The sequence below is a fragment of the Plectrocnemia conspersa genome, unplaced genomic scaffold (assembly GCF_051122295.1).
Source record: "Plectrocnemia conspersa isolate PC_06_02 unplaced genomic scaffold, ASM5112229v1 ptg000011l, whole genome shotgun sequence".
In the NCBI taxonomy this organism is placed as follows: domain Eukaryota; kingdom Metazoa; phylum Arthropoda; class Insecta; order Trichoptera; family Polycentropodidae; genus Plectrocnemia; species Plectrocnemia conspersa.
This window is the reverse complement of record NW_028277175.1, coordinates 4,833,119-4,860,088: the sequence shown is the minus strand read 5'-3', so window position 1 is coordinate 4,860,088 and position 26,970 is coordinate 4,833,119. Positions and strand designations below refer to the sequence as shown.

The 26,970-nt window shown below is 32.3% G+C and overlaps 3 protein-coding genes across 4 annotated transcripts; 2 read left to right on the top strand and 1 right to left on the bottom strand.

Annotated features, from left to right (window-relative positions):
• Positions 1–252: 252 nt before the first annotated feature.
• Positions 253–8,157, top strand: LOC148229195 (mitochondrial-processing peptidase subunit alpha). 2 transcript variants are annotated; one of them, XM_088198487.1, is made up of 13 exons: positions 253–374; positions 463–689; positions 754–833; positions 906–1,046; positions 4,797–4,934; positions 5,007–5,144; positions 5,204–5,338; positions 5,409–5,481; positions 5,552–5,684; positions 7,246–7,411; positions 7,475–7,607; positions 7,671–7,777; positions 7,844–8,157. In XM_088198487.1, exons 1-13 carry the CDS (start codon positions 316–318, stop codon positions 7,901–7,903), a joined length of 1,590 nt encoding a protein of 529 aa, XP_088054613.1. In that variant the 5' UTR covers positions 253–315; the 3' UTR covers positions 7,904–8,157. The 2 variants fall into 2 exon arrangements, with proteins under 2 accessions (XP_088054613.1, XP_088054614.1); XM_088198488.1 differs by lacking the exons at positions 7,246–7,411; positions 7,475–7,607; positions 7,671–7,777; positions 7,844–8,157 and adding an exon at positions 5,846–6,837 and having other exon boundaries at positions 5,552–5,736.
• Positions 8,158–8,386: 229 nt separating this feature from the next.
• ScsbetaG (Succinyl-coenzyme A synthetase beta subunit, GDP-forming) lies at positions 8,387–10,261 on the bottom strand. The gene is made up of 3 exons (XM_088198538.1): positions 9,374–10,261; positions 8,833–9,223; positions 8,387–8,766 (listed from the first exon to the last, which is right to left on the bottom strand). Exons 1-3 carry the CDS (start codon positions 10,031–10,033, stop codon positions 8,564–8,566), a joined length of 1,254 nt encoding a protein of 417 aa, XP_088054664.1. The 5' UTR covers positions 10,034–10,261; the 3' UTR covers positions 8,387–8,563.
• Positions 10,262–12,192: 1,931 nt separating this feature from the next.
• Positions 12,193–14,949, top strand: LOC148229193 (zinc finger Y-chromosomal protein-like). The gene is made up of 4 exons (XM_088198493.1): positions 12,193–12,529; positions 12,597–13,468; positions 13,855–14,145; positions 14,709–14,949. Exons 1-4 carry the CDS (start codon positions 12,362–12,364, stop codon positions 14,899–14,901), a joined length of 1,524 nt encoding a protein of 507 aa, XP_088054619.1. The 5' UTR covers positions 12,193–12,361; the 3' UTR covers positions 14,902–14,949.
• The last annotated feature ends 12,021 nt before the right edge of the window (positions 14,950–26,970 follow it).

The following is a 26,970-nucleotide window of genomic DNA, read 5'->3' as shown; positions in this document are numbered from 1 at the left end:
TTTATTTCACTAAAACGGGCTATATGCATCTTAAAATAAAAGGCATCTGAAAATATTCTATATGTATATAAAAAAATACCTAAGATTAAGAATTGATGTTTTTGTTTACATTTTGTGTTTTTTTCGGAGGTTTTATTGAACAAAAAATGTCATGCGTTGATTTAAAATTAATGTTTATCTAAATATTTTATTAGGGTGACCTTTAACCTTGAATAAAAATATTTTATTTTTGTGCTATGGCAACATTTGCTCATGTCATGCTTCCCTAAATTGCTTTGAGGTTGACGTTTATAGACTTGCCGCATTACGCTCACAATGGCGCTCAGAACCAACTTGAAGATATTTGGCAGTCATGCTCTAAGAAACAGAGAAAGGTTTGCCTTGCCCACTTTTGCAATGACGTTTCGTTAGTATTATCTATAAATATATACAAGTTAAATTACATCATCTGTCAACTTGTAGTGTGAAGCAAATCAAATGGGGAAGACGACAGTTCAGCAAGGAACCCGACAAACCCAACCAGGAGTTTGTTTACGACATGCCTCCGTTGAATGAACCCATGCCGGGCTTGCCAACCCCTATATATGTGACTAGGAAGATGCAAGACGAAAAATGTCAAGTGACGACTCTGAGTAACGGTCTAAAAGTAGCCACAGAGAAGAGATTCGGTCAATTTTGCACAGTCGGAGGTATATTTCATTATTATATTATGTATTTCGTAATAGAATTTTTTAACGATAATTACTATTTTAGTGGTCGTTGATTCTGGATCGCGGTTCGAAGTGTCGTATCCTAGCGGAATTTCACATTTCTTAGAAAAGCTAGCGTTTGGGGTGAGAATTTTTACTTTTAAGTTTTTTTATATGTTTCTTTATTTGGTTTTTATGCTTAATTATTGATTGCAGTCAACCCATTTATTCAGCAGCAAAGACAAATTGTTAAATGAATTAGAAAAGCATGGAGGAATATGTGATTGTCAATCGTCTCGAGATGCATTTTTATACGCTACGAGTGCTGATAGACGTGGACTTTCCACCATTACCAAAGTAAGCATTGAATTCATAACATTTTGGTTAGGTATTGATTAGAGCTTAGCTTATTAGTGTGACAAATATATGGCAAGAATATGATAAGTACAAAATTAAATAGTTTTCTAGACAAAAGTTGCAAATAAAACTTTTTTGGTACATGAAATCAAAATTAATAAATATCCTATTAAAAATAGTTGTTTATTAATATTTATGGTAGTCTTTGAAAGTCAAAATACTTTCAGTTACAATTCCAAATTATAGCCAAAACCAATTAAACTATTCTATTTTTTTCGAGCATTATTCATTTCTTGAAAAGAACATTTTTTTTGTTTCCATATCACATTCGAAAAAAGGTCGACATTCTGATAATGTGTTTCAATCGGTAATAAAAGAGAACTGAACATACAAACAATCAGCTGTTGCTATGGAAATAATTGCTTTGACTTCATAGTAATTGTAAAGATTAGTACTACTGTTGTAAAAAGTAAATACAATACAATATAAAACAATAAATTTACTCGTTAAACAATATAATCAACAGTTTCCATGCACGAATTTATTTGTTTAATAAATTTATTTATAGGATAGATATGTATTGAAAATTATCGAGAATTTCAGCTCTTGAAATATTCCATTTCGAGCACTGGTTACAACAGTATCTTATTTTATTAAAAAAATTATGAATTAGGTCACAGAGTCAATAAAATATTTTTATGTGCAATAAAACTGATGTGTTTTTATATTTTTTTTATACTTGTAATCATAATTTAATATATTTTTTTCTTTAAATGCAATTATTCTCTGAATCAATGTAAATTTAATAGTATTTAAAAAAAAATATAAGTCAAAGTCCAAGAATTTTAAATTTGGAATGAAACACTTTTAGGTATTACTTCATATAATACTTCTACACATAATTTTTTTTTTTTATGTAAACACTGATTTTCTAAATTAAATCATATTGTTTAACCACTTCATATGCAAATTACAATCACACTTTCAAATCGAATAAAAAATTAACTCTAATGGCGGCATGGTCTATTTTTCGTCGCGCTTGGAAGCCGTTGATGCAGTGGCATTTTAAACGATACTTCAGTGGCATTTTAAACGTTATTTATTGTTTTAAATCATTAATTTTTTTTGTGTTATAAAAAAATAAATATTATTTGTATTAATCGATAACAAAAAGTTAATAATTAGCGTTTAGCTTTCATCGAAGTGCTTATTTTATCGGTGCAGAATTTTTTCGGGTAATAAATATGACTGTTATTACTGCAGTTCAATAATTTTTTGAAATTACGCACTGCACAGAGCTGTAATCTGTGTAATAAACATGGAAGCTATGTAAAATATTCTTGCTTTCAAGGACCTTTTTTGTCAATTTAAAATTTCGCATCAATTCGAAATATTGATCGATCAAATTCACACGATTTTGTATTCTGAGATGCATGAGCGAAGAACAAAATAATTTAATTTTTTTTAACTACAAAAATATTTATAAATAAAACTGTTTAATTGTTAAAGACCAATTATATTTTCGAACTTTATAGATGTTAAATTTTTTGATCATAATGTTTTGTGTTTTATGATAAAAAATGTGTTTTTAAACCTAGTAGAATTTATACGTATTAGGTATAGTTCTTAACATACTACATAAAAATGACTAATATAACATTAAAAATTCGAAATTTATGTTTTTTTTTAAAATGATCTTTAAATTGCTTCTGACTTGTTTGCAGACTAAGGCGAAAGTTTCCGATCGCAAAGAGTTCTGAATATTTTTTCACATTTTTTGCAAACAGTTCTTTAATCCTACATGCTCATATATTCATTGATACTATAAAATTAAATATATACAAAAACATATGTTTTATACCATGACACACGTAACACTAACAAGTTTTTAAATTCATTTACTTATTCAAGCATTATGATATCGATAATGGTTGTCATTTATTTGCTGTGATCACAAACAACAATGTATAGGTGTTTAGCAATCAAAAAGTTTACAATTATTTTATAAATGACGCATATTTGCGTCTTCGGTTCTTAACGTATTTTTTGATAAAATTAATAGAAATAATCGTAGTAATCAAAAGTGTTCCATAATATATTAACTAAACAACTTTTTTGTATTTACCCTTTTAGTGCTCTTTGAATTATTATTAGGTAGGCTAGAAATACCCAAGGAAATATCTGTTTATTAAGCATTTTTTTAATTTTTGCAGCTTTTTTAGTGTAGGACACATTTTGGTATTTTTTGTTGTTATATTGAAAAATATAGTTACCGATTTATCCTGGATTTATAAAATAATTATACAGTAATAAAAAATAATTTAAAATAAGCAACAGAGAAGAATATTTTATTTTATTACAAAAACATGTTTTTATATTCCAGGAATTCACAAACCACTTACATTTTATTTTATTTGAATATATGTACGTTTATAAAAAAACCTACAAAATCATTTTAAATTCAAAATATTTGATATTTTTAAGGTATATATCGGCTTAGGATATTTTTGCCGATTCTATAACAGCCAATATATCCATTCTAAGATTACAGGTTAAAATAGTTAATGATATGTAATTTTTAAATTAAGCGTTATGAGCCGATGATGCAAATATACGTCATTTGTAAAAATATTGTTTAATAATTAGATTTACTTATGCCTTATTCATTAGAAGTGATATAGAGAATTTTATATATATATACATATTGCGATGTCATCAACTTATTAGTATAACTAGCTTCGTACATTCATCATTTTGTGGCAGAACCATGTATAAACAATTTCCTGGCTTGTATCTGCGTAATGCTTGTGACTGTTTTATACCCTTTGACCGTTTTCAAAAAAATTCCATACAACATCCACGCGTGGCGCTGCTTTTAAATAAAAAAAGGCCACTAAAAATAAAAAAGCCATCTTAAAAATTTTATCTTGAGAAAGATAAATTGCTGCGGGAGTTAAAAAAAGTTAATTTTGGATATTTTCGTTCAGATCGTCTCGAAAATGTTTGTGCGAGGCGGGAAAAGGACAGATTGCTGTAAGAGCTAAAAAATATCATTTCATAAATTTTAAATTTTTGTTCAAAAAGATTTTTTTTGTAGTAGGACAAAAAAGGACAACATTTTTAAAGAAGACAATCCTCCTCAAAGAAGGACGTGTGGTCACTATAATAATAATAATGATAATGTCCGTAGAATATTTTTTCTAAAAATGTTAAAAGAAATTTCAATAAAAAACAATAATTTCCTGAACATTAAATATTGACAATGTTTGCCTAATATATAAATTCAAGATTATTGACTTATTTTGAGTTCTACTTCAATAGTTGTAGCGATTTTACGAAAGAGTTTAAAATATACTTCGTAATAAAAACAATGATCTGTATAGTTTCAATGGAGTTACGAATTTAAAATTTTATTAATAGTAGCTATTTTGAAACAAGGGTTATTTTGGGTACACAAAACCCTCTGCAATAGATACTTTCTATTGAAATCTGCATATAAAATATATATATAGAATCTAAAAAAAGATTAATTAGTACTTTTAATATGTGTGGCTTCTGTTTTTCCCTCCCCTACTCGTGCCATTGGTGTCAAGGTTGTTCAACATCGTCGATATGCGGAATATTACATTTTTAAATATAAACAATTATTCTTGTCGTGTTTATTATATGCAAAGTATTGAGTTTAGTTATTACATCTATAAAATGTAATGATACTTACATAAGTTTATTTAATCATTCCACATTTTTCAGGTTTTATCCGAAGTCGTATTACGGCCCACTTTATCTGAGGAAGAAGTTGATTTTGCACGTCAATCGGTCGAATTTGATCTGCAAACACTCTCAATGCGTCCCGAGCAAGAAACACTATTAATCGACATGATACACGCCGTTTGTGCTATTTATTAATTAATCTTGATGTATTCAGCCTTGAAAAGATGTTTTATTGAATAATTTGTTCAGGCGGCATACAGAGACAACACCTTAGGTCTTCCGAAGATTTGCCCGCTGAAGAACACGGAAAAGATCGACAGGAAGGTGCTAATGAACTATCTTGCGAGTCATTACGTTCCTAGTAGGATGGTTGTGGCTGGAGTTGGTGTGAGTATTTATTTTATATACAAATGTAGATGTGTATTATTGATTAAACTAATCTTCAGGTGGATCATGATGAATTAGTGGAATCTGTACAAAAATATTTTATTGATATCCCGCCGGCGTGGGGTGATATGGACGTTAAGGATTTGATGCAACCGGATGTTTCGGTTGCTCAATATACAGGCGGTTTGATACAAGTATGTGTTTCAGCTATCTTGCGTTTATAGCAATCAATTTTTATTAAGTTGCTTGTCTCTTATTCAACAGGAAGAATGTGAAATACCGTTATATCCAGCTTCAGATCTACCCGAACTCTCACATATCGTGATTGGTCTTGAAGGTGACGATTCTTAATTATGTATAAATAATATCTTACTTGTACTTTATCTTAATATATTTTTTTTGAACAGGTTGCTCACATCAAGATGATGATTTCATTCCGATGTGTGTTCTGAATATGATGATGGGCGGAGGTGGCTCGTTCTCGGCCGGGGGCCCCGGAAAGGGCATGTACACTCGACTATATACAAACGTTTTGAATAGGTATGATTAAATATATTTATTAACAAACATATATTAATTTGTGGCAAAGAAAGTTTAATTTAGCTACATGTCAGTCATAAAGTACAATATTTATCTATTGTAAATATTTAGCCCAATGTGTTACAATGGGGTAAACAGAATCAGAACTACTAAGTAACTAGTAAGACATCAATTAATTATAAATTTTGACTTCCGAGAAGTGGTAATTGTTTTTTGCGCTCTTCTATTGGTCAAAATTTGATTTTGATGTACTTCTAGAAATCATAATATATTATTGTTGCCGTCTTGGTGTGAATGATGGAACATTCCCAATACGACGGGATGGCTTGATATGTTTAATAAAAAAAAATTGTAAAAATAAAAAAAATTCGCCCGGCACCCAAGGCGGTTGCCTCGCTTGCCTTGCCCTAACGCCGGGTCTGATCTGCGGTGTCTCAAAATAGTGAAAGATTGATCACCGTAATGCACGGCGATACCGCATAAACAGTTAAGTAACCCTGATTATGTTAAAATTTTGCGAGCATGCATTTTTCACTATTGATTAAAAAGTATTACCAAAATACTTATTTCCCATTTAAAAAAAAATAAATTTTATGTTTTTTAAAATTCTATAAAATATAAAATAAAAATTATAGCTCAAACAGTTGAGCATACGCCCACTAGCTGCGGTACCTCGCAACAGTGGGAGACCGACAGCTAGTTTTAGAATAAATTTTAAATATAATTTTCAAAATATGTCCTGTTTTTTGTCTTACTAAACACCGGAAAGCTATATTTTATTAAGCTTGTCGAATGCGCCGAGACAATCACTCGTGACCAGGCCTACGAGGTTACTGACTGCAAGACTGGAGTACTAGATTTTTTCCTGCACTATTTTTTAGTTGGCGTCGCCGCCTCTGTATATTTCTTTCCTCTATGTGCTAAATGATCTTCTGATGTGCGACATTTTTTATAATACTGGTTCGAAACAGCTTTAGCGAATTGAAGATGAGGATGTTTGTGTGCCATTTGCATTGCTTCTTGGACACACCTATGAAATGTGTATACGCCTTAAAGTGAAACAGTCCAGATACCAAGGGGTAGAAGAACATTTGTATTATGCGCAAGGTAGAATGTATTGTCTAGAATGCATCTTTCAAAAAAACAAAAAAAAGGATTAGTTTTTTTAGCTCTACTTATGAGACAGATGTGCTATTAGGTGGTCCATACAATATTTCCAATTACTAAAGCAATTGTTTGGTCACGAGATCTCTCACATTGTTCTGACTTTTTTCGTTTGTTCGAATGACCTCTAAATTATAACATATTGTGCAGGTTATATGTATATATGTATTATTGTTATTTTTACTCTAAAGTTTATTAAAAATGTATCCGATTCGGTCTTCAATGATGACATAAAATTTGGCAATTCTTCATTTTAGAAAGTAGCAAAAGCAAATATATCGGACTTTGCCAACGAAAGGGTTAAATAATGTCTTTAATTTTATTGACATTTATATATATCAAAAGAGCACAATTTCTATTTATCTGTTTAATATTTTTGTACAATTTTTAATTCTAGATATCATTGGATGTACAATGCAACTGCTTATAATCACGCTTATGCCGATACTGGTCTATTTTGCATTCACGCTTCTTCACCGCCGCCTAAAATTGGTGATACTGTTGATATTATCACTCGTGAAATGTCATCAATGGCTGGATCTTGCGACGGTCAAGAATTGAGGGTAATTTAATATTTTGTACTAGATTTTCATTTTATAATTTTTAATCATCGTTCTTTTATTTAGAGAGCCAAAACTCAATTGCAATCCATGCTTTTGATGAACTTGGAGGCTAGGCCTGTTGTATTCGAAGACATCGCTCGCCAAGTGTTGGCCACTGGAGAAAGACGTCCTCCTAAGTTCTTCATCGATGCTATCGGTAAATAATATTTATGTCTATAAAATGTTTTATGATTTATTAACAAATTTATTTTTAATACAGAGAGAGTCACCGCCGAAGATGTCAAGAGAATCGCTCAAAAATTAATATCTTCGTCACCGTCGGTTGCAGCTAGAGGACGATTAGCTACATTACCATCTTTGAAACAAGTGTGTTTCTTTATAGCGTAAATATTTAAAGTAATTATTAATTAATAATTGTTTTTAATATTATAGATACAAGAAAATCTTCTGAATCCGCCGTCTACGAAAAGCAGATTATCTCTCTTTAGATAAATAATATGAAGCAAAAATGTACATAAAATTAGCTTAATCCAATTTAGTTGAAATATATGTTATTATTATATAATTCTCTAACTATACCAGTGTAGTAAATCGACTTGCATTTAGACGTTTTAAGAGGCGTCATTAGTGATATGTTTTATTTGGCGATTGGCTAATAAAAAACTATTTTTTATTATATAACATTATAATCTATCTTGTACTACAAAATATAAACACGTGTATAAAATAAAAAGTGTAAAAACTTACTATCTACGTTTTTTTAAATTATATAATAAAAAACATAAAATGGCAAGTTTCAATTTACATCTAGTTTTTGAATGCCTTTCATTGTGCTTCAGTGACATAGAGGCTGTACTTTATAATATTTTTGACTATACGTAGCAGCCTGTATGTATTTATAAATAAAAGCTTAATTTTAACAGTTATTGACAATCCTACAATTTGGTATAATACGCCACAAATTGGAAGACATGATTTTCTAGTCATGCGTTTTTATTTTTAAAACATTTAAAATTATAACATCAAAATTTGAGGTAGGACATTAAATCTGTTATTTAAATGCTAACTAATAAATTGGAATCGTTGATTTGTATATTACATAAATAATAACTGGCGCTTTTTTGGTATTCCAAGTCTTTCGTTTGAGCATTCTCAGGATTGCGTAGCTTGAACGGCTAGCATAGCGGCCGTATCCAAATCGGCGGCTTCTTTGATAGGTAATTGCGATTCTTTTAATAGTCTTCTGGCTTCGATCACGTTTGTACCTTCCAATCTAACCACTAACGGGACTTGTAAATTCATGCTGCGACAAGCGCCGATAATACCTTTGGCGATTATTGCACAATTCACAATACCTGAAAAGATTGAATAAAAGATGAATAACAACGGCTAGTAATTATTAGAACAACTTATATACATACCTCCGAATACATTAACTAATATCGATTTAACATTATCATCGGAAGCCAATAGTTGGAATGCAGATTTTACTTGCTCTTCGTTCACAGAACCTCCGACGTCTAAAAAGTTGGCCGGTTTTCCTCCACTGAGCGTGATCATGTCCATAGTTGCCATCGCGAGTCCAGCGCCGTTTACCAAACAACCGACGTTTCCGTCCATTCCAATGTAGTTAAGATTATGCTTAGCTGCCTCTATTTCTCTTGGATCGCTCTCTGAAATATCATCCATCGCGAATATGTCTTTTTGTCTATATTTGGCATTATCGTCAAAGTTGATTTTGGCATCTACAGATATGACTTGACAATCGTCTGTTTCTACCAATGGATTGATTTCTATCTGGGCAGCGTCTACCTGTAAAACAATTAAGATTCTTTATTTTGTTTGTGTGTGTACAATTAACAAAACGCGAGTATTAATATTATTTAAATTTTTCTATATAAGAGTTACACTATATACAATAAAAAAAATCCGAAAATTGTGGAATGTTGAAAAAGGTTTAACCTGTTTGAATAAATCCCATATTTTAATAATTTCGTCGGAGCATTTATCTTTAAGGTCGCCTTCGAATCTCAAGAACGTCGATACTTCATCGGCCATCTCTTTAGTCACTCCCGTGAATATATCGATAGGCATCGTCTTGATCAAGTCCGGCGTCTTCTCCGCCACTTTCTCAATATCCATTCCTCCGGCCGGCGATGCGACTAAAACCGGACCGTTATGCTGTCTGTCGAGCAATATACACAAATACGTCTCTCGCATGATATTGACGCTCTCGGCCACCATAACCTTCCTCACCAATATACCGTCCTTGGGAGTTTGGTTAGTGATTAGCTTATTACCGACCATTTTCTGAGTCAATTTGAAAATTTCATCAAAGTTTTTGGTCAAGTGGACGCCGCCTTTGAATCCGTTATCGAAATGACCTTTGCCTCGACCTCCGGCCAGTACTTGCGCTTTGATCACGTACTCTTTCGCTCTGAAATCCTTCAAAGCGTTCGAGTCAGACGACGAATCGATGACTCTAAACTTTTGAATGTTGATGCAGTGCTGTTGGAGTAAAGATTTGCTCTGGTATTCTTGAAGACTGAGCGATCTGATCGACACGGACCGATGCAATTGTGTAATCTTTCTCAATAACGTGCTTTTGATTAAAGGAGCCATAGTAACAATTTGACAAACAGCTGTGATTCAAGGCTAATGTCGTAATTGTGGCACAACGAATTTATTAGTTAAATACAGGTTTGATTACTGCACTTTGTGAGGCTTAATAGATCACTCTACGACTAACGCGTCAGAAATAATCCGACACGCACGGTATATCACAGAACTTTGCTCGTTGCATAATTTTTAATATCAGCTCTTAGTCGTAGCACTAACATTATTGACCATATATAAATTAAATATTATATATAACTTTTGCAATTTCAGTGCTTATAAAATTCAAAGTTATCAAATAAATTAAATGTTTTTTTAAAACTTTTTAATACTTTTTTAATTTTTTTTAAGACTAGAAAAAAATACTAGAAAAAGGCAACGCTTTCGCATGTCTGCACTTTAATTTAGCCCCTTAAATTTTTGAGAACCATTTTCACATTGTCGGTACAGTTATTGGCATATTCAGTTGATATAAACATCATTGGTAATCATGTTCTAGGACCTATATAGCATTGTGGAATTAATGGATTTGCATATTAATTCAAGAAAAACAATGCACGAGAAGCATATTCAGTTGCCATCCTAGAGCATGAGCCTAGTATCTTCGTAAAATTTATTTAGTTTCACGGGGTCACTGGAACCATTTATGTAAAAAAGGGTCAGAGCAACTTGAATGTGTCGTTACAGTGAATCATTACTTAACATTTGTCTTCGTCATAATATATTAAGAAAATACATTAAAAACTATGGACATAGATGGCCGTATACATGACCACTCGCGTCCTAAATTTGAGCTCGCAACTGAGGTCACGGATGTGCGACATGCATTTTTTTCGATTTTGAAAACGATTTCAATTTCAAATGATTTCAAGTTTCTGATTTCGACGCCCAAGTAACAGGCGGAGAAGACAAACTTAACTATGTAGCCGTTCATGCGAAACTGAGGCAAGCTTTGCAGTCTTCCTTTGGGGAAGACTGCTCCTGTTTTATGCGGGGCGAAAGACAGTTTGTTCTCTACGCCCCATGTGTGGATGGTGTCGATTACTGCTTTCAACTTAGTTTCTCTCCTGGTATCATCTCAGATTAGAAGAAGACGAGGTCGTCCGCATATGCTATTAATTCGCATCGCGGTGGAAGCTTGTCGTTAAAGACTCGAGTCGGTCTACTATGACCTTCTCGAAGAACCGGGAGCAGCGTGGTCGGCCTGTAGGCCTTCAGGTCGCTTTTGTTACTTTTCCCAGATTTGATGAGAATCACAATCTTGCCGAGCTTTCAGCAGCTCGGAAAGATTCCCTCGGAACGGCACTTTTCGAATACGATTCGCTGTTTCCCAACAGTTTTTAATTATCGTTGCGGTGATGTAGTCGATGCCTGGAGCGGTTCCCTTCCGGGCATCAGAGCTTCCAGAACGTTCACGGCGGTTCGGTCTTTTACGTCCGCTACCGAGGTCGCTGCCCTGTCGATCATTTTTATGCAACAGTACAGGTCACCCCGCGTGTTCTTATGGCTCTCCCTAAAAGTACTATTGGCAGCCAGCCCTCGCCTCGGTCAGTAGTTGCATATCTAATAGGAGTTGTGGCTCAATAGTTATCATCTAGTGTGCTGATGCGTGCGTGTGATAGAGTGAGACAAATCGTTTCACCGGTGGCCGTTGTCCCGGTTAAGACTTTCATAATTATGGTAAGTCTATATAGTCGGGCTTTTGAGTACACTGCGTGGTCTGAGGCTAGGCCCGGCTTCCTTCCTATTCCAATTACTTGTAGAATGCTCATATACTTATAGAATGAGCCGCTGTTTTTTCTTTAAATTATATAATAATTACATGTATGTGATTCAAATATATACGAGTGGTACCACCGCCCTTGTTTTCCAGTCAAGGTTCACTAAAATAATGTGTTGCCCTCTCCGTCAGTGTTACCGGAGTGCCGCTATGTTTTGGCCATAATGAATGCATAAATAAATATATAAATAGGCTCCTACAATAAACATAAGTTGTTTTTTAAATATTAAAGATCAATAACTTAATTCACATTAAAAAAAATAAAAAAATATTTTTACAGTTAAAATATTTTATAAATAAACACAAAAAGTTCAAAATATAATAAGAATGTAATTTGTTTTAATCAGTTGAGGGACATTTTAAAAAATGTGTCAAAAATATATACACTAAATATGTTGTTATGACCAAATCTAGTCTGACAACCTGTAAACACTTTTGTGTTTATGTCATTCTTCACATAAAATGTGAAATTATTTACATAAAACAATACTTATCAGTGCTCTATTTTGGCAGACGCTTAGCGGATTATATTTTCTATATAATTAAGTGAAAAGATGGTGTTCGAAAATGACGACGTGTCAATGGACCAAGTTTTTCTAGTAGTGGACGTCAATCATATATGTAGGTTTTGTCTTAGGTCAGATGGAGCACTGACAGCCATATTTGACGATGAAATCGACTCCCAGATCCTTGCGCAGCTGTCGTCTTTCGCTAAAATTGACGTAAATATCAAATTTCTCTATAATTTTTTGCTCTTTATTTTTTTAAAATAATTTAATATATTTTTAGGTTAAGCCAAATGAAAATCTTCCAACTAAGATATGTCACAGATGCCGTTATAAAATTGAAACGTGCTACGAGTTTCAGATTATGGTACTTCAGTCGCACAAAGTGTTGTCAGAAAATGTGAACGTTAATAATGAAGAATTGATAAAATCAATTGATAAAAACGAATCGGATAAGAAGGACTGTTCAAATTTTGAAACGAATAACTTCACGTTTTCTAATTCTAATGATTCGGTAGCAGAATTTCCCGTTTTATTGAACGATATCAAAAAAGATATTAGTACAAATGTTATTCAAGATAATGTTAATCATAAAGAAACAAAAAAAAAATTGAAAATCGATGCTGATAGCTCGTTGCCTAAGTCAATAGTTAAAAAAATTCACGATTATCCGTCAATTTACATCGCAAATAAAAAGAAATATTGTTTACTTTGCTTGGAAAAATGTAAAGATGAAAAACATTTACACGATCATGTGGACGAGCATATCATAGGAACTGATCTCGAGCCTTATTATCAATTCGGCGAACGAAACATCACTTGCAAGCAATGCGATAGGTTCTTTTCTTATCGATACAATTTCGTGTCGCATCAGAGAGAACATTTGGACTTGAAGCCGTTTAAATGTACTTTTGAGGGTTGTGAAGTTTCGTTTCATTCGAAAGCTGCACTTCGGCATCATTTGCCAATACACGCCGACCGAAACTTCATATGTTCCGTATGCGCTGTAGGATTCAAGCGTAAATCTGACCTAAAAGGACACGAGATCATACACGAAGATGATGGAATTCAGTTTGAATGCCCTGTGTGTAAATTTGTTTGTAAAAATAGACTAACGAAGTCGGCACATATGAAGAAACACCAAAGAAAGCCAATGTAATATATTTTTTTTTTAAAGAGAAGAACATTTTAGTTGATTTGAATAAAGACCAAGGGATTTTTACAAAGTTCTAAGAATTTGTCTGTAATTTAAGAGATTGAAGATGTTTTTTGTAGTGCTTTTTTAACCTTTAGTTGCTGACTGCAGTGTTTGTTTTACTGCTACTCTTGTCGCTTTAAGGCTCGTTTTACTGTTATTAAATTAGTTGATCCGACAGTACATAGTACTTTATGATTCAGTGAAAAATGGGGATTGAATTTTGAGGTTTTGATTCCCTCTTTCCATTAGAAGAACATACTGTATCTTAAGTCAAATTTATAACTTTGTGAACATCTCGTATCTTTATTAAAAAAATGATATATCAATACAATGTATGTTTTAGGTTTAAATGCGGATCTTGCCCAAAAGAATATTTTAGTCGTAGTGAATTGAGAAGACACGAATATATCCATATGCCCGATAAACGCTTCCGATGTGATCGGTGCCCTTATGCCTATTATTCTAGGAGCGCTTTAGCTCGGCATGTTAAAATGCATCATGTGACTGATGGTGTTGAATCTAAAAATGAACTTTTAAAGAAATGTCCGTTGTGTTGGGAAACACATGCAGCTATATCATCTAAGATTTGTGTGAAACGCATACAAGAATCACTACCTAAGGAATTACCCTACAGGTAACAATATAAATTATGTATTAGGTCACTCCATAAATATAAGCATTTGACTAGGTATATATTATACTTTCTCTTCTAGTGCTCATTTTTATGTTTTTTTTGTTCTTAACTTATTGTGTACATTTATATAAATATTTAATAATAATATTCTAAAATGTATGAAATATGACATTGCATATATTCTAATCTGTTTCTTAAATTATAATTTTGATAATCTCAAATTGTCTTCTCCAAAGATCGAATTTCTGAATTTGAGGTGAAGTGGAAAGCGGCTGCTTCCATGGTATTTTTTACTATGAAACTATGATGTACACCGAGTGTACATGCCATCTTATTATGTTAATATCTCTATAGATATGTCAAAAAAATGTTTATTTAAGTGTAACATTGTGGTAAACGCATAAATGCACATTTAAAAATATTACATCTAAGTTAGATTTCTGTCGTACTCTTATTATATAATCTTAATTTCGCTTTAAATATTTTCTTTGTATGTCTATTTATTCTGTATTGACTAGCATGATATATATTTATATACCTAATATTGTTTTTATATTGCGCAGATGCGAAAATTGCAACAAAGATTACCTTGAAGAAGTATGTCTTAGAAAACACAGCGAATTCTGCTTCTCCGAGATGACTTCGCAGCTATTGGGAGACTGCGCCGAAAGAACGATGATACCAAACATTGATGACAAATTTACTTTTATACACTACAAAGACGATTTGATGGACTTGAATAAAGATAAAATATAGACGTAGAATTATGTATGATTTATTCTTGAAATAAACAAATCGATGGAATTATATGTATTTTACTTTTTTCCATGGTTAGGTGTTAATATTTGCGCAGTCATAAACCTCGGAAGCTCTCGATAAACTTTTGAGATATCCACATCGAGGGGGGTGTAAATTTGATGCGGTGTTTTCACGTTCAGGGTTGACAAACTTTGTGATCAATAAAAAAATCTCCCTCCCCTTTTGAATTAAATAATAAATGTTTGATTTAGATTTCGTTCATATGAAAAACTATGTAGCCTCGATCGCCCGTCACGATTCCACGAAATTAAATCCGCCATTAAATCTCCATTTGTACGAGGCGAACTGCAAATAATCCGCTAATTATAATGGCATTTTAATAATGGCTAATGCCTTTTCGGCATTTTCCGCGTTTACACTCTTATTAACTTTTTTTTTATAAATGCGCGAATCGATAGAACATTCTCTCGCAAATGTAATATTAAAGTGGATGAAAAATATAAATAAATAAAAAAGGGCGCGTTGAGAATCCTGGCAACCCCAGAGGCTACTGTGCTTCATGTTTTATTCATTAATTTATTTAGGAAATGGCTGCGACAAAATAGAGATTTTATTGGCTATACGGCGGGAGAATGGTTTTTATCGCTACGCCATTGTGTTTCTGTTGGACTATGGATAGATGTCGGTAGCATAACTACATTTTATATTTTTTATTTAATTTTCAATATAAAAATGACATATTTTAATGAAACGTTAAAATTGATCATAGACAATCTCTACATGTCAATTATCTATGATTTTGTTTATGCCCAATTTTATAGGTGTATATTTCATTTTTTTTATTGATTTAGTTTATGCTCAAATTTATGGATGTTTATGCTAGATTATATGAATTGATTATTATTGAAAATCTTTTCAATTCATTAAATGTGGATGGTTTATCCATTGTGCCAAGTGTTCGGTAAATTTTATACGGCGCACTATTTTAGCGTTGGAAAAATACCATATCGGGGCTTCTCAACTTTTGGTATTAAAAATGCACATATAATAATAACATGTTTTCAAAGTTTTGTCTCATAATAATAAAATGTTACGCGCCATTTGCGCTAGGGTCAAATAATTCTTATGAAACAATAAAACTTTAGCAATTCGTGTGTTTTATTATTAGTGACGTAAGTTTGGAGATACAACAAAAAGATAATTTTAAGCATATTTAAAAAGCTTAGATAATATAGGAAATGCAATTTGTGTAATTATATTATTAGTAAACGTATATATATACAAGTTTTTTCTCGTATAGAATATATGGCGACTTGAAATGTAAAACAGCTGCTTCCTTGGTCTTCTACGGTCGTTTCGTTCGATACTCAGTTGATACGAGAGTTCAGTTGAACTCTTGTTTGTTCCAAGTTGGAAGCGAAGTAGTAGCTATGTTCCTAACAGTTTATTTACAATTACATACTCTCTCAGATTAGGAGAGATATTTTTCCTTTCTTATTCTCGATCGACTAACCAATGCGATGATTTGGAATAAAAATAGACTATTTGCTATTCTCTAATAAATATCTAAATATAATTGTATATGTGTAACAGCTATATAATTAGTAAACGCGTAGAGATGTCAATTAGGGGATGGGGGGGGGGGCATTTGAATTTGGCCAAAAAATGCATGTCATTTAATTAAATATTATGAATTTGAATGAAATGGATATAATAAAAAAAAACCACCACGTCCCTGGTGGCACTCTGGTAGCACTGACGTGACGGTGGGGGAGGTCAGCACATTTTTTTGGTGGACGTCGACGGGAAGACAACGCCCGGTGGTGCCTCGTCCACCGCATATATTGCAATAACAAATATGTAAACCATTTTGAACTCTTAATAAAAATACTACTACGGCGTCTGCCATAATGGTAAATCTAATGGGATTTTATACACTCGCAGAAGAAGTCGTCATACCAAAGACTTCAAAACTTTTATAGCCGTTTGCTACCACTATTGCACTTTTACAATGTATTGTAGCATTGTTGAAACGCGCGATTAAACAAAGGGTGACAATTAAATCAAATTAACTTTGATAAAAACAATTTGCAAAAATAAATTATTCCACTGTAATTAAATTTATTCAACAGTAAAAAAAAATTATATTGAACAAATATAATGGATTCAAGAAGAAAATAATATCACTTGTATTAATTCATTTTTACTATAAAACGGATACTTTTCACGGTACCACTTTAGCGTGCGGTCTACCTTTATATCCGTTGATAATTGAGAAACGTCCATTTGCTGTTCAAACCAAAACCTAATCTAAACGAATTAAGAAAAGTAAAAAAAATTAGGTTGTACAATTTTTCTTAATTAAAATTCCATTTACTAAGTGCATACTATGTGGCCATCGGGAAGCAACTACGACGGTTTCGTTTGTAAAAGATCACCCGGAAGGCATACATGCCTTATTAAAAGGGGTGTATATTAGAGATGCGGAATTCGACAGTACGGCTTAAATGCGCTGAACAAACCCTTTTCCCATTAGTGAAAGTATGAGAGATCCTATAAAGGGTTTGGTAAAAACTAACCTTTCAATAACATGGTTTTATCTGCATAAACTATCTCTGTATATATAATTGGTTGTGCAATTAAATACATACTAACAAATCTATCCAGATTGATATAGTCGCACCGTTCAGTATTCAAACAAAACAAAATGTATTTTGTTTTTTATTTTTATATTTTTCTCCCCCCTCTAATGAAAAAAATATAATATTTCATGTTCTTGACATTATAAATAAATAACTGATTATCGGAATTTTCACTTATGAGTCATCCCCTATCTCACCGCAATTTTTTAGGCACTGCAAATCCCACTAAATGTTTCGCAAAAGTCTTACATTGGTAAATTAATTATTAAAAGGTTTTCACTGTGACGGTAATGAAACGATTTTACTGTTTTGGCCCGCCACCTCCATTGAATTTGGACAAAAAAATGCATGTCATTTAATGAAATAGTATGAATCTTTATGAAATCGAAATATTAAAAAAACGACAACTGACTGGTCAACTTTTGTCCCTCCCCTTGGAAAAAGCTGTTAAGAACCAACTATTTTCATTTAAAAGTATCTTAAGAACCTTTTCTAAAGTTTTTTCGATTAAGATTTATTTGGTTAATTAGGGATTCCAAATTATAAATTTCGACTCAAGAATGTTGCGAGCAAAGTCAAAGTGAAACGAGTTTCTTATAATAAAACCGAGCATCTTGAAAGATTTTTCACAGACGTCGTTTACGCGTAGAGAGAAGCATACTTGATCTGAAAAGTAGACTTTGTCTCTAAGATTGTATGAATATTCTAATGGTGAATGAGATCAGGAAAATGACATAAAATGTCATTTTGTAACACTAAAGGGTAGACGGTTGACGGAAGCCGATCTCCATATATAATCTAAATCACTCTATAGAGAGAAGGAGTCCGTAACAGATTTAATGTTATATTAATACCTATTTCAAAGTTTCTATATTGGAAATATATTATATATGTTTTACTTATGCGGATTATTATAAATTGAATTCGAATGGGATAAAGGGGAGTTTTCTCGTCAGATTGGGAAGCTCAGCCGCATACTATGGTAAACATCTAGATGTCGGTGTTTTTCCACCGGAAATGGCGAATCATCCTCGGGCCGGCAGTAGGGTGGGTCCATAAAGGAAATCAAAATGCCTCCGCAGACATCGAATGGGGAATCGAATTTATGCGGCGAACTTGCTTCATTAAATTCTACGGCCGCCGAAAAATAGCTACTGGTAGTAGCGTCGCAGTGGGGTGGGCTCGGCGGTGGCTATTTTCTTTTTGTCCATTTCTGCCGGGCTGAATTGGATAAAGGAGAATTATGCCTAATGTTTCCGCGATTGCCATTTTGCTATTCCGTCGGGGGTTGCGTGAACAGTCATTTTCTTTTCATATGCAATTAATCCGATTCATTAGCCGATTATATCCTGCGTAATAATTCCGATTCTTTTTTATTGTGTATGTTTTATATCTCGGCACAAATTTCGCCACGGCGGTTATGGTTGGATGAAAAAGCGTCTAGTCATTAGGCATTAATAAAAAAATAGCGCCGCGAACAATCGGCCGGCTGTCATCGAAGCGAGCAATTTTCGAACGAGAAACTCAATTTACGTTGGCAGCAATGAAACGAAATGAGATAACGCTCGAATTAAAAAGTATTTGATCAATCGTTACGCTAACGGCGCAGATGTAACGAATAACGTATGATATAACAGGAAATATCTCATTCTTTTGACATAATTTGTCAGTTTCGGCAATCACGGCCACTTCTACATTCATAAAAAAAGCCGAATCGGCAGGATTGCACGATTAGTTCGCAGAGAAATAATATAATAAACAATAAAAATGACAGTGGTTATTCAACGACTTCTACATAAACCACGTAGTTTGTTGTTAAATAATTAGTATATACACTAAGAGATATTATATTGTAAGAAGTAGTAATGAACATCACTATAGTTAATAATTGATTTATTTTTTATATCATCAAATGACATTTGATATAGGTACAAAGTACATCACCTGAGCGCTGCTATCTACTTTCTTCAATGCACAAAGCAAGCAAAATTCACGCATTTGCCTAATTTATGAATGAAGCAACGAGCTTGCACTTTTATGAATTAAGCAATTTTCTACCCATTTCACGCAATAAGCGATTTCACAGATTCGGTGTAACAAATACTCGTATAACGGGTAGAGCAGCAGTCTCGTCACAACATTATATTTGACTACTAAAGCTTAATCAATTAATTAGATATAATTTACTAAAGTTAGACGTATGCGAAGCCCGACTCGCTCACGCAGCTGAGCCACGAGCCTTTTAAAAAAATATAATAAGAGGAAGGTAATACTGACAGCGTGTCGTAAGATCACTAAAAGTGTTTCTCATAACCTATCTAGCCACTGGATGCAAAATTGCAACTAATAAGGAATAAGGCGATTTAATCGACATTTATGTCATTAAATAATCATGAAAATGTTTGCATTTTCTACGATTGATTTGATTAAAAAATATTAAATACAACTGTTTCGAAATTCTAAAAAAAAACAATAAAAATTAAAGCTCAAAAAGTTAAGCGTCCAGTACAAGCACGTTCACTAATTGTGGTACCTCGCGACAGTGAGTGACCGACAGCTAGCTTTAAAATATTTTTTCTATTGTAATCTAATTTCAAACTATATTTATTAAAATATGTCCTGTTTATCTCAGTAAAAATTGCAAATTTTTGACATTTCATCAGAAATAATAGCATATACGAAAGATGTTGATAGATAAAATAAATAATTCTCTCCCCTTTTATTTTACAGTCGACAGGATAACGCAGTGGAAAACCCACTCGGTTCAGATATCTGAGCAGGCGATTGCGACGCATACCCTTGCAACTCCCAAGACGCCCCTCGTCACCCAGAATTACAATAATAATGAACGAATGGCAAGCAACTTTTTAGTCACGCTTTGTTAATCGCAAAATTGCGGCATTTGATGTTTCTGCTTCCGTTCTCTTTGTGTGCACTCTAATGATAAATAAAAGTATGTTTTCACATAAAAATACTCGTATTAGTACAAATTGAATGGACGTCGATCAAGCGACATAGATACGGACGGCGCATGCGCGTGCCGTTTAATAAACCATTTTCGCAGACAGGCGTTTTTAGAACGTTTTATTTATAATCAAATTTATTTATAATAATAATGACTACAACATATTTGACGTATTTTTGTAGCGTTTCTACAAATTTTACAGTTTTGAAATTCGCCGTACAATTTGCGCAAATATGAGTAGGTATATATATATATATACCTACTCATTTTTTCCGTATACTTTATTTACTTCGCGCAGAAAAGGATTTTTAATTCGTACTTTTCACTGGTTTTAATGTTAAAAACACTAGATTGAATATTATACCGAAATTTTTTTTTATCGATCGCTTGTCTTAAAAAATATAGATATATTAATAATTTAAATATTTTTTTAATCGCACGAGTCACACAACCACTAGCAGTGAAATTAGAAGAACGTGTAATGCTACTTACAAAGTGGCCTTAACTTTTTTACATTATGTCGAACTTTTACTTTTATTATATTTTTTATAAAATAATATTTTATGATTTTTTATTTGCTGTTACGTAAATAAATAAAAATAAATACAGCAATTCAACAAGCATCTCAGCTAAATAAGCTCCATTATATGTGGGCGATATTTAAAGAAAAATAAAGACCGGCATTAGATAAGTGCATTATGTAATATGTTGAAATGATCAGTGCATTATGTAATATGTTAAAAAATATAGTTAAAAGAAAGCGTCTGACATACCTCTATCCACGCAAAAGTCAAACAAAATATATTTTTGTGTATTATCCAAAATAAACGATCGAATTCCATGAATTGTAAAGTTTACACAATCATAACAGTTTGATATAGTAGCGGGTCACGTAATGGATCGCGCTTCGAAAGTTTGCCACCCCTGAGGGGTTGCCGGAGAGGTAAACAAGCATGTTTGCAATAACATCCTCACGAAGTCGAGAGTTTAAAGTCATTTTAAGGGTAGGTTTTCGTCGCCAGGACCAGCCAGTCCTGCTCCCCCTTTTCCACACAGCTACCACCCACCACCCGTTTGTTAATGGACACGGTTGGGGGTGGGGGAAATGGGAAAAAGGACACAGACGGGATAATAAATGATTTTAAGCTCCGCTCGGAAAATTTATATTTTTTTCTTCGACTTTTTTTCAAGGCACAGTGCGTTCAAAAAGCGAGTGGGACGTTTATATTTAGTGATATATGTATTATTTTAAAGTGATACATTATGTAGTATTATAGAGACTGTATGTTCTTTGAATGCTATGAATAACGTTAAGCTACACCATTTTATTTATTTATATTAAAATGAAAGTAGTTTTTATAATAATAATAATAAAATATACATACAAATATATAATACACAATGGAATATGATTTGCCAATAACTTGGTTTACGAGTGTTTCGAAATACGAGCATATGGTCAGGAGTGACCACCAAAGAACTATAGATCTGCAACGCAAGCGACAGCACAAGGTTAGAGATGAAATCTCATATAAGAAAAAAGAGAAAGTTGATTTATAGAATATTTTTGAGACGATTTATAGTGCTTATATTTTTGTATAAATTGGGAAAAGCACGTCAAGTCATGAGTTGTGTAAAGCAAATTTATAAAAGAAAAAATAATTCGGGGTTGTTACACGACCGAAGATGATGAAGTAGAGATTGTTTCTTTTTTGCATGAAAATAAAAATATGGTTTTAAATCAAGGAAACGTGTGAGAACACACATGTGTGTTCTCAAAAAAGTTAGCATTAGCAAAAATATGCTTGTTTATGTGATCGATAGGTACGTTATTTTAGTTTTTTCAGGAGAGGAGAAAAAGTTGCCTAGTCAGTAACTGTCTTTTTAATATTTCAATTTCATTAAATAACTCAAATGGCTCAAATCAAGAGGATGTCTAATTAGAATCCACGTCAAAAGCAATAAAATCGTGCCGTCGCCGTCGCATTAAAAACGCTTGGTTATATAGCGTTCATATTAAGACTCTCCATAGCAATATTACGACTGAATCAAATGAAGCATATCTAAACCGAATTATGACCAATATAAGAGCGCAAAAAACAATTATCCCTTCTTAGAAGTCAAAAATCCACGTCAAAAGCAATAAAATCAAGTCTGCGCCGTCGCAGTGGGAACGCTGCAACAGCACTGACACGATTTTATTGCTTTTGACGTGGATTTTTGACTTCTGAGAAGTGATAATTGTTTTTGCGCCCTTCTATTGGTCAAAATTCGATTTGAATATACTTTAATCAGCCCTCATATATCAGAAGTCTATAATAATATCGGTAAGGATAGCTATCATATTTTTAAAACATGCAGACAAATTATGGAGCAATATGCAAGATGTCTGTCTGTACTTCTGCTTATTTTTCCTTGAGAGATTAGTTGTCTTAGTTTGTATTTTGGACTTGAGCTAATAACAGTTTTAAAACTATCATTAGTTTTAGTACTTTCATAAGGTTAGGTTTGGGTTTGAAACGCAAATGGACGTTTCGCAACTGTCAAATTTAATTTCGTAGAAATTTTAGAGCAGCATATAATTTCATTAACGCCTACTAATTAAATTATATTTTCGCTAGTAAAAATATATATCTACTGGTGAGAATGTATTTGGACTTCACAAGTGAAAATATAACTGAAAAATACACATTCATTGTAACATTTATATATCTCAGAAAATAAATAATGATAAGTATGTAAATGCATATATTATTAAATATAACTTTACTAGCACATTTCAGAAAAAAATATATTTTCACTGAATCTACATATAAAATATATTCCGATATGATTTCACTGAAATAACATATTTTACAAATATTTTTCAACTTTTGTCATTTCAGCTTTTTCTATGGGGGGAGGGGGCAAAAGTCAGTCAGTCATTTCGATTTCATTAAAATTCATAGTATTTCATTAAATGACATACATTTTTATGGCCAAATTCAAGGGGGGTGGGGAAGGAAAATGCTTCCATCTGTTCCTCCCTATAAATGACGTGCCTGGTTATAAGTAAAAATAAAAGGAAATATGTACCTAAAACATCTTATACACGAAAGGAAATAGAAAGATTGGGTAACCCTCTCTTATGGAACATATTTAAAAGTTGAAAAAGGTTTTTAACTGAGTTTTAAGAAGTTTCCTTTTATACACATACAAGTATGTGTATATATAAGAAGGTATATAGTAAGACGGAGTAAAAAAAGAAGAAAGAGAGAAAGAAATGGAAGGGCAGAAAAAGGGAATTTAATAGAAACGGAGGGACTTTCGGGCGGTGCCATATTTAACCGTGGCTAATGTACGAAATTTCCCGAAAAACTTTCCTACGTCATTTGAATGCGCACCGGAGGCCATCTTGTATCGCAAACTTTTGTGCAAATTTAAATGTGACGTAATAAATCACGTTCGGTGTTACCTCATCCCTACATATATATTTTTATTGTTTTTAATAAAAAGTATTAAACTATGTATAAAGTTTTTACTTATTATATAGAAAAATAATATGTACTGGTGGGCCATAATATTTTACACATTTTTTTACAATTTTTGCACTAGTAAAATATATAGCAAAAAATATATAAATTCAATATAATATGGTAATATAATATTTAAGAAAATCAATTTATTAAATTATTATATTACTTCACTGACGCAAAAGGGTTAATATTATTTTTAAACCCACACACGTCATTGGCTTTCATTGTCCATTATTTTTTCCAACGACCGTTTTACATTAAGGTCTACCGTAATTTCATTTCACCAAACAACAAAAAATAACACAATTTTATACACATTTCGAGTTCGTAAACAATTTGGCTCGTATCGAATGGGGTTCATTAGAAAACCATTAAAAATGACCGACCCCTACCAGCCGGGGGGTAATTTCTGTAACCGCTTCTGGCAATTTGGAAAGCGTGGAAACACTCTTTATTTTTATTTATTTTTTACAACGCGCACGCGTGCGTTTTTCACGGTTTTCCGCGCGCACTTTCCCCGGGCCGCGCGAATTGTATGAATGACCGGGTATGTCGTGTCATTTGTCATGTCATGTCTGCCGGTAATTTGTAATGAATATAATTGTGAAGTCAAAAGCTGACGGTCGGCTTTTGATGCCAGCAATTGTAGTATCCAGCAACGCACCGTGACCACCACACCACGCACTCCAAGATCCTCATTCATGGGCTATTGGAAAATATCCCACAATCGTCAATGTCCGACTCAATGAAATAATAAATAAACAAATAAAATTTGTGTAATCATTTGTAATGAAACACTGCTTTGTTGTGATCAATCACTCACCAAATTCTCTTTCCTTAAATTAAAAGCGTTCGCAGAAACAATATAAATATATTTATTACATATTGTATTTAAAATAAATATTCATATTTTCTCATTGGGTAATGATTCAAATGATTTTATTTTACTTAGTTATTCTAAGAATGTATTACCAGAAAATGCATGATTATGCCTCTCGTACTATATGATTATTTTACATTGAGCTCAAATATTTTTAAATTAATTATTTTCGTTCATCTTGTTCATTTTTATTTATTCATATTCATTTAAATTAGGACCATCGTTAATCTGTGTCAAAATATCATTAAAAGCGTGATTGAAACTGACTCAAATGACTTGATTTAATAAAGTCGTGTATGATTGTTGCAGTCTTATTTTAATTTATCGAGATTTCGGTAAATACAGTTGCTAAAAGTGTTGAGCACATTGTGAGAAACATCACTAGGCAATTTAATAGCAGAGTAAATATTTTGCAATATTTTTTTTGGCATCATGTGTTAATTTGTTCAACAAGGCCAGAATTATTGCTTGAGCATTTAATAAAGTTAACTATATTTTTTTAAATTTTCATTAGCATTGAAAGCTTTGATGTCCCTTTTTAATATCATCTGCATTATTTTTCTATCTAGAAAGTGTTGCATAGATTGAAATGAAAGGAAATCGGAAGGAACAAAATCTAGAGAATAAATTGAACGAGATATAGCTTTCAAGTCAAATTTCTTGATGACATCGAGAGTCATTTTTCGACAAATGGAGATGTGCATTTTCTTGTTGTTAAACTAAAAGATTTAATGCGCAATTTTTTTTAAATATTGGGATGTTGAGTTTAGATGTGCACTAACACAAATATTAAAAAAAATATTTAAAACTATTAGATATATTTTATATTAGCTATTCAAATACTTGAAGATTACGAATATTTAGAGACTTAAAATCTCATATTAACAAAATTTTATCGACGATATTTTTCTGTGATGATTCACAATTAATATATTTACAGGCTTAGTTAAAGAAATATTTCAATATTACATAACTTATGTTTGGAAAGGGAAATACATATTATTGAGAAAAAATATTAATTGATTGTTAGGAAAAACATTCATTCGTATTTGGCACTGTTCCCAAAACTTAAAAAAAACGTTTCACTACAATTAACTAAAATATCAATCAAAAGTCTTAAAAACAATAGGTTACCCTTCATCGTCATATCTATAAATATGTGTTTGTGTGTGTGTGTATTTAAAGATCTCTGTGTGCGTATCCAGATTGCCTCCCCCAAAAAGCCATTACACACGAAGGCGGTCGACAATAATAATTTCATTGAATGAATTAGCGTACAATGTACCCACAAGTTTCTATGTAATTTACTTAAGTACCCACTAAGTGTATTTATAAAACCGCAATACACCGTGTCCTATTAATTTCACTTGCAGTACACCCGGTCGAAAGGAGCGCGCACAATAGGTGACTTATGAATTTTTACGTTTATAAAGTTACAAAAAAAAATATTAAAATAAATTATTAATATATAAAAAAAACTTTAAACTTATCTTAAGAATTTGTCATATTTTTAAAAAACAAAATAAATCAATATTCTTTGCGATTAGATATATAAATGATGTTTTACAAATGTACCTTTATTATCACATATTATACAATAAATTTAACTTTAAAATTTTAACAATAAAATATAATGCGTTAATGTATTAGAATATATCTTATTATTATAATTTAATAAATCAATGACAATTTAAGGGTTTTTTTCTAGACCATTATGTATGTGGGTATGTGTGAATTAGTTGTGAATTGACTTGAACTGTAGGTAAAATATTATGTAATATTACACAGAATCAGTGTAATTAGAAAGTCACTGTTTTAACTAGTGCATGTGTAATGAACACGTACAATATAAAATGTGGCAGCGATAAATAAACCATTTATATATACATTTGATAATTGAAAATCTGTCTTTATTCTTTATCTTTTGCTAGAATAGAAAAACGCAGATAAAATCTAAATATTATTAACAGATTTAATATTGATTTTAAAATTTACTCTACTAACTCGTTTATTAATAATTGCTCGTGCGTGCCGCGTATCGTCGTCGTCGATAAGATAATGAAA